Source organism: Cimex lectularius, unplaced genomic scaffold, assembly GCF_000648675.2.
Source record: "Cimex lectularius strain Harlan isolate CLEC.00 unplaced genomic scaffold, Clec_2.1 scaffold222, whole genome shotgun sequence".
NCBI classification, from domain to species: domain Eukaryota; kingdom Metazoa; phylum Arthropoda; class Insecta; order Hemiptera; family Cimicidae; genus Cimex; species Cimex lectularius.
The window spans coordinates 701,274-718,956 of NW_019392817.1; the positions used below are offsets into that span (position 1 = coordinate 701,274).

The following is a 17,683-nucleotide window of genomic DNA, read 5'->3' on the forward strand; positions in this document are numbered from 1 at the left end:
GAAATCATCACTTTACATGAAAAGAAAATTGGGGATCTGCCTCCGATATAAGAGCGGTCGGCTAGACAACGCCATTAAAGAAAAAGACGCTTTAAGAAAATAGATCTGAAATATTTAAGTAGGAACTATCCTTCTTTCAACGAAAATATACAGAAAAGAATCTGATCGTCCAAGGATTTGATCTTTAATTTACTTGGTTGATCTATAAAAAAAAAGTCACGGATACAGGGGAATATCAATGAACAGAAAAGTTTGTAATTTTAAAATACTCAGTTATTACGTAAACGGACTTAAAAGTATGAAAGAACAAATAAATAGATTTCTTCAAATTTGTTAAGGACTATGATATACAGAGAGTTTAACTTCTGTTCTCCCTCCCACTACGTTTCTTTATTCGGCGGTTTAGGGAAAAACCCTGAGACACGTAAGCTTTTGTTTTTCCCAGTTTGTCATGAAACAAGAAGTTTTGATCAAACTCACCAGGATATGAATTAGGCTTAACTGTGTTCAATGGCAACATACTCATCAATGTAATTTTTTTACGCTGTTACCAATAGTGCAAACAGTTATCGATATAGGCCGTTTGCAACCGTTCTCCAGTTATTAGCAAACAAATATTTATGAACATTGTTTTTCGGAAAACAAAATGTGCTCCAACATCTTCAACCAATTACCAATTTATTTATAATTTTAATTGATATTAACAGAAGGAAAAATTCAGTACAATTACCTCAAAGAACATTAACAGGGCAAGCGCGGTTCAATCTGGTGCAAATTTCGGTCCGCTTTTCCGAACAGCAAAAAAAAAGTGTTAAATATGGATTAAAACATTTCAAACATTGTTTGGAATTACTCAATAGCCTCAAAGCGTCAACAAAACAATTGTTATTTACAAACACAATAAGAAAATTACTAAGATAAAACATTGTCAAGACCGAACCACTAGAAAAAATGAAATATATACACTAACATGCGAATGGGAAGATGAATACATCAGACAAATTGGACTAAAAATAAAATACAGATACAAGGAACACATCGCGACTTACCTAAGAGAAAACATCCACGAACCATCGATACAAGCGAGGATAAAAGTGCTATACAACGTACAAAAAGGACGAATATGAAAATACAAATTTAGAAATATATGAACATTTAACACTAAAAAACTCATAACTACACAAATTAACAATAAGTTACAAGCATCGTTTACACCATATAAAACATTACACAAATTCGCAAGGAAAAGGGCCAAGATCAAAAATACCGAAAAGGACAATTAAAAAACCAGATTTAATCCATCAAATACACCGACAAACAATACAACACAGCCCCCCCCACCAACCACGACCTCACAACTTGATCCTTTGGACCTACTTGATTTCACAGAAATCACCCAAACTCAACGCTGGAGATGTAGAAATACTGAAACACGTCTGAATGGCATTTGCGTGCATCGGCAGACCAACACCAAAACTATTAAACTATACGTCCATCACCCCGCAAACCACAGGAGGCAATCTCCCAACAAAATTTATTGGATTGTTAAAATCTAGAACTTTCCCAAAAAGGCCCCTCCCCCCGCAAAAAAGAAAACAAATGTTGCTTCGATAGCTACATGTTTCTAACACATATTCTCGTAACGCCTTTTAATGAACTTAAATGCGTTTGAACTGATAATGATGATTAATGTAAACAGGTCGATCAAAACGGCAACTAAATCACTGATCACTGGCTGGATTAACTGATTCGGCTAATATCTCAGCCCAAAATAAATACTTTTCGTCGGTGTCTTTGAACCAGAAAAAATATAATTTAATAATCATGTTATTTTGAGAGTTTTTTCATGAAGACTGAGGGGTGATGAACAACCAAACCAATTAGAGCCTTTACGGTGGGAAAATATAAATTATTAAACTTGTAAAAAATACAAATCTAATAATTTATATGAAAAACATGTTTAATTTCAAATTATGAAAGGTAATTTAATAATTATTATTTATTTTTAATTTACTAAAATTATTTAGTTAATTTTTAATTTCCCAATTTTTATTTAATATGACAGTATTTTTTTTTAAATTTATTGGCCCATTTTATTACAATAATTACAGGAAAGACAAAGAATATTTAAAACGTGAAAAACATTGAACTGTTAAATATTGACAATAATAACATAGAGTATAATTTAGGCGCCAATATTTGAATACCAAAATAATATTTGGGATTTGACTAGTTAATAAAAACAACTATAACTGAGATTAATTAATTACACAAACACACACACACACACACACACACACACACACACANATAAATACATATGTATTATATGTGTAAAGAATTAACTGCCTGGTAAGATTGGGTGTCCTGAATCGCAAACTTAATACTAATACTAATAATCCTCTATGTCGTTGGGATGGATCGATTTATGAAATACAAATGTAAAAGTTGTATGAATGATTTCCGAGGAAGTACATTTTCACCATTTAAGAGTGGGTGACCCCTACGAATGGGAGTCGATGCCTAATGTTAAATTCGTACAATTCTATTGCACAATTACAAATTTTTGGTTTCAAAACTGTTACAAAAATGCAACTAGCCAAAAGAAAAAGCAACAAGAGGGGGTCTTGGTGAAACATACATGTTAAATACATGCTAGAATTAAGTCCCAAATCCCAATACGAATTGCGCCGTCAATGGGTTAATCGTGGAAGAAAACAACAGACATGGGAACGAGCCTCCGTTTCGTGACATTATTAATCATAATGTTAAATGTCTGCTAATAGTACAAATTGGTGTTGTTCTAATTAGAGACTGATTACAGTACAGTTAACGTTTAGATACGGATCGATAATTACTAATTTGTATGTTTCAAACGTCTCAGACGACCCCTGAAATTTGCTAGAAGAAACGTCTTAAGGTTCATTATTGTCGCCACGTGCTTTAATTTTTGTCCTGGTACATATTTGAAAAAAAAATCTATCATTCTACCGGAATTAGAAGTAACAATGCAATAAATTGGTACGAAAAGAGAGTTATTTATTGTAGATCAGAGAGCAGAAGATCATTGTGGGGAGTATATTTAAAACATAAAAAATACATTTTTTATCCATACGAGGACTTTGGATTGAATACATTGGATGTTGGAAGGTTTTACAATTCTCCACAAGGCCGCAATTCTATGTCATACGTTCGTTTAGACTGTTGATTGGATTTTCGTAGTAGTGAATTCACTTTTCTTATTGTACGTTGGTAAAGTAATCCGTCTTTGTGTCTTGTTTTAAACACGTGGTTTGGGTCCAGGTTAGCAATGAGGTTAGGGGGAAACCAAAGTAGCGTACCCAGTCAGCTTTACGGATGGAAATATCGTTAAAGAAGATGGATTAAAACGTCTATTTGAATTGCCAGGCCCATTTCGAAACCATTTTTTGTAAGTAAGAATTGTGGGAAGGAGGGAATCGAAGATATGCGACCCGTGACGATGGATGGATGGTATAGGGTTCCAATAACGGAACCTCAATGGTACCAGGTGACCCCCATTGAGTAATCAACCTTACACAGGAGGCTTCTCCGATGCGGAACTTTAGATCCCTCGTACTCGTGGGAGTCATATGGATGAACCAAGAGAAAAAAATAAAACACCGGAGGAACCTGCAAAAAAAAAAAAACTACAGAAATTAAAGAGTGCTACGAACCCTCCTCAACTCCTATAAAGCAAGAATTAAAGGACAATTTCCTCGCGTCACTTTCTGCAGAAGTGGGGAGTCTTCATGAAAAAACCAACCAGAAAGCGAAACCACTCAAATGGAGGGGGCGGAGAAGATTGAAAAACTACACCTCAAACCCAAGAAAATATCAAGGGCTCAGAAGAAGAGACAAACAAAACAGGCGCCAATCCTGAAAAGAATCAGGAAAGGGTAAAAGTCTTATCTTCATTTCTGGCCTCTGGGCACTACGGACACTACCACCATTCTCGTGCTGATGAAATCCCAAAACCCAAGTATTAATAATGGAGAGTCGTCAGCCAGAGAGTAGACAGCAAAGGTTCACAACTGGTAGAAAATATACATGATGCAACCTTTCTCTGGCTCGCTCTAAGAAAAGCCTACTTAAAACTTTATGATTATTTACAGATCGTGAGATGAGGTCTGGTGTGTCGTATGTTTAGAAAAACATTTTCTTTGTCGTGCCAACGTTTCGATCTTTATTGAGATCATCTTCTGGGCTCAAAGTTTGTTTTCTGTGTAGATATGTCTTGCTGTGTGTCGGGTTGTGAGTGCACCCGACTCCGCATCTCACTATCTCCAAATAATCAGTAATTAAGGATCATTAAATACCACACATTAAAATTTAACTTGGCTTTGCAATAATAACCCTACGGGTAATCAAAAAAACAGTAAAGACTGTTGCTGAGGGTGCTTCAAGCAAACCTCCAGCACAGTAAAGCTCCACACTTACGCTTTGTCGTGTGGCCAGGAGAACAACATCAAAGTAGCCCTTATTCCTGTAACCCTGCCTTGTAAAAGGGAAAGTAGCTAGGCTGGGAGATATGGGAAGAAAAATCATGTATGACCACACGCAACAAAACGTAAGAACATGCATTTCAATTAAAAATGAACTTAATGTATAATCACTTGCGAGCTCTGTTCCAGGGACCAAATAGTAATTAGAGTAAACTACATGAAGGAAGGAGTCACGACAGACATCATGATAGCCTCGACCTACAAGCCTTATGACTCATCGGGGCCTCCACGAGCTAATCATTGGAGCTAATGCTAACTCGTACAATGAGGTTTAGAACAGCACAAACACCAACAAAAAACATGAGAAGCTTTTATAAATTATCTAACAATGTTAGTATTATTAATAAAGGCTCCAAACCGACATTTGTATCAACAAAAGACAAGAAGTTAATGATATTAATCTCACTACCCGCTGTATTACAAACCGGATAGTGAATTGGGCAGTGTCTGGGGAGATATCAAACTCAGACTATCGACAAATATACCTGGAAATCACTCAAGTGAATAAAACATATAAGGATACAGGCAGCCATGTTGATAATCCAACTGGTTTTTTTAAAACATTTTGTTGAAATAATTTTTATTTAATTTTTTTTTGTATTATGAAATTATAAAAATATTTAACTACTATAAAACTACAGAGGGATCTCTTTCATTAACACAGTTGGTAAACTGTATTCGGGTTTGCTTTTAAACAGGATTAATGAATGGATAAATAATGACAACATAATTACAGAATCGCAAGCTGGGTTCCGTCAAAACTACTCAGCCGTGGACAATTTTTGTAATCTAGTGAATTTAGTGAAATTGAAGCTTCGAATAAAGAGGCAAAAAGTATTCGCATTTTTTGTCGATTTCACGTCGGCATTCGACAGTGTTGACCGACATTCTCTTATCTGTAAATTATACGATCTTGGTCTTACTTCTAAATTAATAAAGTCAATTAAAAATTTGTTATGCAATACATCTGCCAATGTGTGGTGTGTGGATGGGATCTCTCGAAAATTTTATACCGAAATGGGAGTGAGGTAGGGCTGTTTGCTCAGCCCAACACTTTTTTTATTATATATTATTTGGAGGCATGCTTAGATGGTGGTGTGTGGAGGGTAGTGGCAGAATCAAGTTATTAGCTTATGCAGATGACATAGTTTTACTCGCCTCACACCCTGCCTCTTTACAGGGAACGATCAGGTCTTTGCAACAGTCAATGTTCATGCACTGTCAATGAACAAACATGTTACGGATGCGGTGGATAGAGCAAGATGGGACAAAATTCTATCTGGAGACCTCTTATAGTCAACGGCGATATTGCGTACCCGACTAAGCTAAAAATATTTAACGTCTATTTTATGCTACGGCGCTCAGGTTTGGGGAGGAGAGATGTTTGGACAGGTAGAGGGGTTTCTACGGTTCTTCATCAGGAGGCTGTTCAGGCTGCCTCAGTACGCCCCCGCAGCCTTCCTCTATGCTGAGACGGGTCTCCTGCCAATTTTTCTCTACACTGTGAAAATTCACTTCGACTACATAATAAGAATTTTATCCCTACCAGATAATAGACTCCCGGAGATCCTAGCCAAGCAGATTGTAGATAAAGAAATGTATTGGTTTAAGGAAATAAAAAGGCATATCATGCAATTTAATTTGGACTTGTCCTTAGACCGGAACAATATCGACAGAGTTGAACTGTGGAGGGATGGTTTGAGACGAGTTAGAAGGTGCATTTGTGACAATATAAAGAGACAATATTACACAGATTTGGCCAAATCAGGCAGTTTCCCACTTCACAGAAAGCTTCTTTTCAAATCCCCAAATTATCTAATGGATCTGTCGCTACCCTTAGATAGCATGCGGGGGATAATTAAGTGTCGGGGGGATCTGTTAACTTAAAGTACAAACACTTCAAGTAGCAGGATATTAACTGTGAACTTTGTAGTGGTACAGAGCGGGAGGATTTGTTCCATTTCTTGACAACTTGCCCTGCACTGACCGCTGTCAGGAAACACTATTTTGGTAGGAAACTCTGTCTAGTGAGATTCTGCTAGAATATATTAATGGCAAGGATTGGACTGTGTTGGTAAATTTCTGCAAAGAGGCTTTTATTCTCTTAGGGCCAGAATCAGAGGCTCCTGGTGAGGGTGGAGGCGGCTTCTTTTGTCGGATTCCCCTGAATAGGTGAAAAGCTCATCTTCGACCTGAATATTATATCTTAAACACTTATTATTTGTTTTGTTTTTTGCTATTATCTCTTGTGGTAGATAATGTACTTCATTATTATTTATTTTTATTATTTCCATTTACTTTAGTTTATTTTATTATTGAGTTATGTGCATTATAGGTAATCATAAATAAGAGATGTATATATTTGCAATCATGTTTCAGCTATTATTATATAATTATGTTCTATTATTACTTACTAAAATTTTCAAAGAAAGTATGTATTACATTTGTAAATACTAATTATAATTACTTGTAAATACTAAGAAGAGAGACTTTAGTTATATAAGTTTATGTGCTAGACTCCCTAAACTGGTTTTAAACCATGAGGAACGTCTTTCTTGCTCTGTAATATATACTGCCGATCGGTAAACTTTGTATATATATTAAACAATAAAGACTTATAGTAGTAGTAGTTATAAAAATATTTAATATTTAAAAAGAATAATATAAATTAAAACTGTTGAAGAAATAAATTATATGTATTGAAAATAGCACAGGATCGCCCAAACGTCACAATATCATGATTTTCATTTTTATAAAACTTCTGAAAAAAAGACCTACCAAAAAGAAATTTTTCATCTATAAAAAGAAAAATAATGACAACAGCAACAAACGTGAAAAATTTATTCGCGACGTTTCAACCATATTATATAAGTCCAATGGATTTTTTGTACCTTTTCCTACATTTTCTGATACTCAGGTTCATGCTCGGTATGCCAGGCATGGTTAGTTACTGTTACAGTTTTTAAGAAACAGATTAGTTTTATTTCAGTCTACGTTTATAGTAAATCTACGTCTCCAAACCTAATGAACAAAAGAATAAGGAAAGGAGAAAAGAGAAGGTGGGCATTTGCTTGATTTTCCCCATTCTTGTGTTTCAGTCGATTTAACAAGCCGAAAACGGGTTTTGTATTTTTACTCACTGTTATCTGGGATGAAACCGAGGTTGACATGACCATTGTCGTTCGAGTCGGTGAACCTGGTGAATCCAGTGAGTTTGATGCTTTGTTTGGATTTTTCAGCATCTTTTTCTACCTTTTGATTCCACGACATGTCTCCGTTCTACGCCTGCTTTGATGGGTCAGCTCACGGGCATATCCGCAATTCTGTAACTAAACATTAAAAAATAAAAGGATTTATTTTGTTGATAATGTTTATTGAGTCAACAATCGATGGAATTCATCTATCATCTCACTATCATTTTACTTCCTACCATATATACGTTGAAAAGTACAAAGATATGCTGAAAACGATCAATTCTTTGAAATGTTTGAAAATCAAGTTGAATATGTTGGTATTTGGCAATATTTAATATGTTGATAATTGAAATAATGAACGTTTATGAAATACAAATACGTTGTAATCGGTGGATGCTCGTACTCTCGAGATACACATAAATTTTCTGATACTAAAAACATAAAAATTTTCAAATCAGCCAACTGCAATTGTAACCATAAATACTACTAATTAATAATTATAACATCAACTCGAATATTTTTTAATAAATGAATTCAAATTTGATGAAATGCGATTCAATTTTTTTAAACAACGGCTTGGCTGTCTACTGGATTTGTTGCAACTTAAACAAAAAAGCAAAAACTACCATAGTGGCAAAACTCTGGCCTTTGGTTGGATATTAAGAAACCATATTAACTTAACCAAAAAGGTTTTGTGGAATTGATCCCAAGACCGCGGGGTCTTGAATTGTGACATTAAAGGGGTTATCTTTATTTGATCAAACTCCATTTAAACCCAATTTTGCTGTGGCTATTCTTCTGTAAGATAAAGGAAAGACGGGGAGTGAAGACAATTCCTAGATACTTATGTCTATTTACAATTTCTATTTATTCTTTTCACCTCTTAAAAACCACCTATATGAAGATGTAAACAGATAGTAGATAGTAAAGCTAAGAGTAAATAAAAATAGGAATTTTGAATTATGTTCAATGGTCAAATGTTATCCCTGGAAATCCCCGGTTCGAATCTCAGCAGCCGAGGATTCAAATTCAAAGTACGTATTTCCACATCATATTTTGAGTGGGAAAGAAGTTCGTGGGTCGATACACCTCAGTTGTAAACTTTATAAAAATAAGTGTTTTATGAAAATCGTTAAATGCGTACGTTTGATATAAAAACAAAATCGAATTTTCGAATGACAACACATCTATATAGGAGCCTTCCCAGTAATCATTTATTTATACAACCTGTTATCTATTTGACGATTTTGACAGGCATTGTAACGATTCATCGTAACTGTACGGCTACTTATATTTTTCATTACTCAAAACATTTCTTCGGGTATTGCCAATTCTGTCGTTTAACAAGGTCAGCGGTATGTTATTTTATTAAATTAAAAAACAGTCAACAAGTATTGAAATATTATAATTTTCTTATAATTTGCATTCTAATGATAAATAAAATAATAATTATTTCAAATTTTTAAATGGAAAAAGGCAGGAAAGAGAGAGAGAGAGAGAGAGAGAGAGAGAGAGAGAGAGAGAGAGAGAGAGAGAGAGAGAGAGAGAGAGATACATTATCTTTTATTATAGAGTGAAAATCAAGCAAANAGAGAGAGAGAGAGAGAGAGAGAGAGAGAGAGAGAGAGAGAGAGAGAGAGAGAGAGAGAGAGTGAGTGAGTGAGAGGGAGATGGTTAGGGGTGGTTTGTGGTTGAGCGCTTTCTCCACGTGTTATTCGGAATGATGAACCTGTAGTTTGGTTGTTACCAATCATTTGGCCTGTTAGGCTCGATGGTTTGGACTGCCCGTTAACCAACGAAGTTAGCGGACCAAAATGATCGATAACGACCAAATTGTTTTATATACAAAGTTGTAAACACTATTTGGAAGCAAGGTAGAAAAGTATTTATAAAAACGAATACATTTTTATTAAAACTTGTAATATCATTGGATGTTCCCGGCTTGGGAAACTTTCACAGCATTATTAGCCCGAATTACGAGGAATATAAACACTAAATTCATTTTGCCCATATAACATTCCACATATTACTTTATTATGAAATTAATTGGTCAAACACAGCCTAAACCTATCCATTTATGACCTCAGAACTTTGTTTCTGGTTCCTTATTCTTCAAAGAAATTTTAAAAGTAATGTACTGAAAAGGAGGTATAAATGAGCCTGAAATGCACATATAATAAAATAATAAAAATTCGTAAAACTCAGTTGGAACAGCCTAATATGTTTATTCAAACCCAAACAAAACCGACAGTCCACGTAGAAATTAATTACATATATCTAGTCAAGTCAACGTTATTGCAGAATCGTCACTTTTAGAAGGTTATAAAGTATGTAAACACATTTCACTAAATATCATTACAAGAAAACAATAAATAACAATATTTCTTATGCATTACAGTGCAGAATATGACTGTTTAGGGGGCATTTTTTGCGATGGTTTTAATTTTTCTTACATGTCAACAATAAAATAAAAATACTGGAAAAGCAAATCAGTTTGCAAGAATGGCACATTCTAATCCAAATAAGTTGTTTTTAGACCTTCGAAAAATTGTTTTCTACCCTGACATAAATCATTTCTTTCGTTTTATTTATGTTTGTTTATTGTGTTTATTTATGAATGTATGTTTATTTGTATTGATAACTTTAATATGTGGCATTGTGATATATCTATAACGTAAGAGAATAAATTGATTATTTCAAAGGTACCTTTTTCCATTGCTAATAGGCAGGAACCGGCATATCATTGTAGATGTATACGCGTGTACATCGAGAGCGGAAAGGCAGATATTCCGAAATCGATCAGTCGTCAGGATTTGCTTTTCTTCCAAATCTGTCATTAGGGTCATAAAAAAGTAATGGAGGTCTTCTCATTTCAAAACAATTTTATAGCGAGGGTTCGCAACATCAGAGGTCATATATACCCTCGGGGTCTCAGGGTTAAAAAAAAAGCCCGTTTATAATTATGTCGGGTTTCACCTTCACAGGTTCCCTTTATCTTACAGTAATGAGCGCCGTGTCAACGCCTTAACAGTTTCGGGCACCTGCAACTTAACTGTTTAAAATCCACAAAGGAGTTATCTAAGCCGAAGCCTGAAGCTACTACCCCTCTACTTCATAACAATCTAACAAAGGTATGCCCACTCGTCTCCATTTTTAGAACCTGCAACTGTCGCGTTCAAAATCCACCATATAAATCACCACTGGGCATTTACCAGTGACTAATCAACTCAGACTAATCTGTAACTGACTAACCTGAACCCACGACCTTCGGTTGGTCAAATACTTTCTTTCAATTGTATAATCTTTATGTAAGGTATTGGTTGAAATAAAAAAAATAAAAACAATAAAGATTAATTAATTGAAAGAAGCTATTCCAAGAATTCCAAGAAGCCAATTGGACCGCGAAATCTAATGGATTTAATAAGTAAAATGAAGTATATCTTCACTAAAGCTCTCCGTGGCCATTTCATTTGCCGCCGAGAATCGAATCCTGATTGCACGACATTTGAAAAATGGCAAAAAGGAAAAAAATTCAAAATGTAGGTTGAGATGGGAAGTTGGGTCCCGCTCGTACACTGGGCTTTTTTATCCCAACCAATACCTTACATAAAGATTAATTAATTGAAAGAATATAACTAAAATTTAAATAATTCAAGTATTCTTTCTATAAACAAAAATTCTAGTATTTTTCTAGCTTTTTTCCTTTGATTTATCATTTCGGCATCCGCCTCGCCAATCGGAAGTTTTTTTAATTAAAAAAATTAATTCATTATACAGGAATGTCACTTTTGCACGCCATCCTTACAATAGTACCCGGCAGTACTTCTGCGTAAAACCACCCGTCGCCAACGGTTTTTGACCTTTGTTTCACGTGAGCGATTAAATCAAAGTGTATCTTGATACTTCCTCTCCGATACACTGCGCTCCATTTGCCGGATCATCGATTTTTATATTAAACCGATTGTCGCTATGTCCCTTAACCCAAGCAAAATCATTAAGGCATAATGGCAGATGTGCAAGTATCATTCTTCTCATTATAATTATATGATGAGTATTAAATAATATTCGAAATCCGGATAGCTACCTAAAACTTCTGTGAGTAGTACTATTCCAAACATTAAGCAATTTCCAGCACTTTGCCGCCGCTCTCTGAATAGCGTTATATCGTTTTTCGGTCGGATTAGTATTCCCTAAAAGCGCCCTGTTCCACATCTCAATATCTTTATTCGTTATCCCACCGATATTTTTAAACGTGGGATTGAGGTTTCAGCCCTCTTTCATAGGATGTCTATTAATGTTGATGGTTTGATTTACTCCATCAGATTTTCAACAGCCCCTTGAGTATGCACCCCGCATTTTAAAAATCAAGCGTTCGGTGTCATCTATCATATTATGAATCCCTGGCGCGAGAAAAGGGTTGTGAAAATTGCATAGCGGTCAGAGCCAACATGTTGGCGTAATATATCCTGATGAAAGGGTCATATCGGGCAGTGACGGCCTCTGGTCGGTTTTCTGATCAGCATGTGCGCGCAGTTGTTTAAGAAGCATAGACCGATCTGATTCAGGGCAATCATAAATGAGTCCCCGGAGTAATTAGTGAAAGAGCAACCGCAGGTGCACCACGGGCATTAACGATTACAATTAGTGAACGGCTGCTATTTGGATGAAGTCCAGGTCTTGTTTATATCTAAAAGGGTGAAACTAATTTTCCACCAATCTATCACCACGGTCATCTCTTATTATAACATATCCAGAAAACCATACGTAGTCTGAATTTGTTAACTAAGTTGCAGAAACTAAAACTATATCGTGGCCTTCCATTCTAATTTTAACGGCGAAAGTGTTTTTATTAGCTAGCAATGATCTAATGTTGATTTGTAATAGTTTTAATTGTAGTTGTAATTTGAAATTTATGTACCATAATATTGTAATTACATTAATTAAATTTCTAATAACGAAAAGAATGAAATATTATTCATCAATTAAGTTTTTTTAAACCGAAGGTAACAGACAGGATGAGTCTATTTACCCATCAATGTTCATAGTTCGTTTATATTTCCAGTTTAGTTCGTCCACGTTTTGCGGATTATCCGCGACCAGATAATAATGTTGTGCAACATAGATTCTACCTTAACAACTGCTTCAGTTTTAGACCATGATGATTCATTATTCTGTATGTCCTGAATCAATTTATTCCAACTCGTTTCGTATTTTTCCAATTCAGTATCGGTAAATGAATTAATTTTAATCGGCCGAGACGTTAGTAGGTTTGTGATAGAAACGATTTATAAGTTAAGGAGAATGAGAGATTTTTATGTGTACGAGTTATCCTAACTTAAGTTTTACGATATTGCCGGCGTTCATTGGTCAAAGCGATGGATGGAACATGTTCGTACGATTCGAGTACCTTTGACAAAATAGCAAACCTATTTGCTAAGACTATGGAAGCATAGGCGATTCCTTGAACCGTTTTCGATTTTTATCTGCTCTTTTCAAATAAACTTGAACTTTGAGCAGTCTTTCAGTTCGTGATGCAGCGTACTTTTCCACTACATTGATTAAACCCATATGTTAAACCTAAGGATTGTTGCATTGCAGGAGTGGCAAAATATAAGGCCTGACTGGGTAATAACTGGCGTAAAAGGTAGTACAAAGTGGAATAAATTGGCCCAAGATTGTCACGACGAATGTTTCAAGAGTGGCTATTTGGACATCATTTCTTTTTAGTTCATTTGTTGTTCTCGCATTTAGCTATAACATTAATTAAATGGTAGGATTTGATGGGCATTAAATAATATATTCACTCGTTTTGAAAAGGAAAAATCCATCAAAGATTGGTCGGTAAACTTGTGGAAAGTGGTTACATTGATAAGAATGAAAGCATAACAATAAAAAGCTCAACTGGGTTTCCTCTAAAATGTATGGGCGAGTATATGAGTACATATTATACCATGAATATTCAGCCAACATAATAAATGCAGATTTGTTTACGTTGAGCTATTATTATCACTCTCTTCAACCGTCAGATCCACTTGGGACTTCGTACTAGATACATTTGGTAGAACTCTTGTATTGAATGTACATTAATATGTAAGTTTTATATTAAATACAACATTTTTTTAAACATACTTTCTCGCATCAAATTATTAATAGGCAATAGGACACTATTGCGGAGAAAATTCGTGTATATAATTTTCTTCAATATTAATTGCTTACCACGAATAAAATGAAACTACTTTACATTTTATTAAATTCTTATTATTATACTTTATTAGTAATATCTTATTATTATTGTACTTTATTCAATAATATAATGAGTTACAAGAAAGTTAAGCTATAAAAATAAACAAAAGCACACTACGGCTATGGTTGACAACCATCTGCCGGAAAAAACGGGCAAAATTTTTTTAAATATTATTATTATTTTTAATAAACAAGCACATGAAACTTATTATTATTAAACTTATTTACACTATATTCTAACAATTTGTGCAGGGCTCTCATTAGTAATGTCTAGAGGAAAAAAGACCTGTTAAATACACTCTCAGATGTATTAAATTAGTTTCCATCGAGCGCAAGTTTCTTATACAATAGGAATCTTGATGACTTATGGGCCTGTGCTAGACATTTTTCAATGTGTACGGTCCGGATACATTGCGGGAGTTTTGTAAGCAAAACTGGCCAACCTTCGACGTTATCCCGTGTAAATTCATGTACGGATTGAATTGCTGCGTCATGTCCCCCCAGGCGGAAAACCATGATATTTTGTGAACAACCGGGTTGGTGTGCCATAGATTTGGAATAAACTTGGTTGGTGATTCTACACTCCAAAATAATGGACACCTAGTTTGAAGTTGAAATTTACCGTTTTTTTTATATTTCAATTATTTTTTGCCGTTCCGCTTGCTCAAATCAACTATGCGAATATATCATTTGGCAACATTTTTTATGTAGATTATATTAAAAATATAGTAAAAGTTACCCAAGTTTATCAATAAACAAAAGTTTCTAAAAACCAATATTTTTTTCAAGTAAACTAGGTCATAATTTTTTTCTTACAACTAATATGAAATTTCGATTTAGCACCTCTAAAGACCCCTAAATATAAATTTTTGTTTGAATTTAAATTTATCGATTTTTGAACCCTACAATTTTTCCAATTTTTAAGAAGTCGTTATCGGAATATCTGATTGCAACGACTGTAATTTAAAAGGGGCTAAAAGGATTTTAACGATGTATGTACCATGAAAATATAATATATATATATATATTATATACAAGAAAATACACAAAATAAGACGATTATTTTCAAAAATTAAACTCGTTTTTAAATAGAAATAATAGTCCGATTTTAATGTTTGGTACAGTTATAAAATGCACTTGAAAATTTCTTTAAAATGAATTATCAACCATGAATGTTTACTAGATTTTGAGAAAAACGATGTTAGAGCTTACACTAGGAATGTCAGTCTCGCAAAAAATTTAATTAAATGAGCATAAATCTGTCACGCGGAAAGTTGTCGAAATTATCTGTCAAAAAATTAATTTCTCGTCCCGGACGATCTCGCTCTGTTAGCCAATCGACTACTCCGCCATAGCTTTACCGAGCTAAGTTCTTGAGCTGTTAAAGCGTACGTAACAATTCAATCAATGCGAACTAGCTGTGAGATCTGGTTTTGCTATAGAAATCTGGTCTCAGGGGTGGTTTCTATTGCACAAGATTTGCAAAATGGTTATACTGACATATGTCATCTGCGGGTATGCTTACGTAAAATAGCAGCCGCGGATTTGGCTTTTTGTGACATTCTGTTTTAGAAAGACGAGTTTTTCTTATCAACCCCCTAGCGGAATGGAAATTCGAAATTCCTTCCATTGAATTTTTGAATTTCGAAACATGAAAGGAGCTGTAAAAAATATGAATGGTCAAATAGAGACTCGATCCATAAAGATATTAAGTGTTTTGAAACTGAAAGAGGTACTTTGATTAATTACATTTTTACATCACAATGATTCACTATTTCACAGAGCTTAAAATAAAAAATAATAACTAAGCAGAGGGGGTAATAATTCAATTTACACGAACTGGATGGGAAACCCGGTTTTGCGTTAGAAATCTGGTCTTCGGGGAAGGTTTCCAGCCACAACTGGTGATAGTAATGAACGAAGAAGATCCTATTGGCTTTCAATATAACATGTTTAATTCACATGTTGGTGAAAAGTACTCGATTTTGGGCTTATTGTATCATCTATTTTTTGTAATTAAGAAAACAGTTAAAAATTCACTAAAAATACATTTTCCATTTAATAATAAAACCACTTTAATTCGCACGAATTTATAGTAAATAGATGAAATAAAACAAGTCATGTGAACTTTGCGATTATATTGGAAAATCCTTCTGAGAACCTGTCACAATTTATTAGTTTACCTTAAATAATGTTGCTTATAAATATAATATCAAATATCAATGTCATTCAGTTAATTAATAAAGGTTTTTAGTTGAGATAAAAAAGTCAGTGTCACGAGAGGGATTCGAACCCACGACCTTCGGCTAGACACGCTCCAATTGAGCTATCGTGACTTCGATCCACTCGGGCACTAACTTCCCATCTCAACCCCACCCTTTAAGTTTTCCCTCCTTTTTGCCATTTTTCAAATGTCGTGTAATCTATTTGATTCTCGGCGACAAATGAAATGGCCATGGAGAGCTTTTAGTGAAGTATACTTCATTTTAACTTATTAAATTCACTAATTTTCGTGGTCCGCTTGACCAATTAATATCTTTCAATTAATTAAGGTTTTTAGTTGAGATAAATGGCAAAAAGGAGAGAAAATTCAAAAGGTGGGGTTGAGATGGGAAGTTAGTGTCCGAGTTCGAATGCCAGCATTTCCTTTGGATTTTTATTTTGTAAAAATTTGAAAGTAGTGTTGTAAATTAATTCAACTCGACTCTCAACGGGCAGTTAGACTTTGAACGCTCCTACATGATAGAAATTACATACTTTAGGTAAATTATATACCCACAAACATATATTGGATCAAAAAAATTCTGAAGTCTGAATACCTGTAATCAAAGTTGTTGTTTTTGAAAGTGTTGATTAGAAAGTTATATTTAAATTTGATTGTCTGGAATGTCATTACGTGCAGACAGTATAAAAAGGGAGAGAGAGAAGATCCCTGAGAAACACATACCGTGATAGTCTGGAGGGTTGATGAGGTATGCTAACGAACATAAAATGTTTGTTTCTTAGTGAAGAAACAAAATTTACAAGTGTCTAACAATATGGGATATAATGAGCATTTTTCTGAAAACATTCGATTGCATTAATAAATATTTTATTATTATTTGTATATTATATTAACTATTTTAGGAAAGACTAGTCTAAGAAATTCAGGCTAATATTAAAATGGATACAACAATAATAATAAATGATCAGCACACATACTATTAGCTAAAAACTAAAAAAAATATCTTTATAGCTGGATTTCTATAACAAGCAAAACAAAAATTTACGCAATAAGCATTAATAAAAATTACATTGAACATCATTATAATTTATAATCAAGTACAATACCTACATCCTAATTCTCTTTGTCACTGTACACGCACTAAGAATTAAAAAATTAAATCGAAAATTTCTACACCAACTATTTCCGAGAAAAACACATGCAAAAGCTACTACGAGTCATTGGAAAACATGAAAGTTTAATCGTATTGCCTGTTTCGGTTACTTTGATTACATTGTCACATTCCCAAACGTGTTTTTTCTCAAAGGGGCATCAGGTGACATGCGGCGAAACGTGCTTTGTCTTAAGATTTACATTATCATTCGTCGTAATTTACATTTTTTTGCGTTGACGATCAGAATACAAATGCGTCCGTGAATCATCACATTATGACAAAATTACATTTAGATAAAATAATTTTTTAAATATGTTTGATATTAATTATTTTTCGTGTAATTTGA

General features: G+C 34.2%; 1 protein-coding gene across 4 annotated transcripts in view; it reads right to left on the reverse strand.

The window, feature by feature from the left end:
- LOC106672362 (sodium-independent sulfate anion transporter-like) overlaps window positions 1–17,683 on the reverse strand; it is an 80,728-nt gene that overhangs the window by 41,793 nt on the left and 21,252 nt on the right. For 3 of the 4 annotated variants that reach the window (XM_014403730.2, XM_014403731.2, XM_024228389.1), the window contains one exon: window positions 7,664–7,852. In XM_014403730.2, coding sequence (XP_014259216.1) covers window positions 7,664–7,793 — 130 coding nt within the window. In that variant the 5' untranslated portion in view covers window positions 7,794–7,852. Of the gene's footprint in view, window positions 1–7,663; window positions 7,853–17,294; window positions 17,377–17,683 lie in introns of those variants that run through there. The other variant, XM_014403732.2, reaches the window with a different exon arrangement.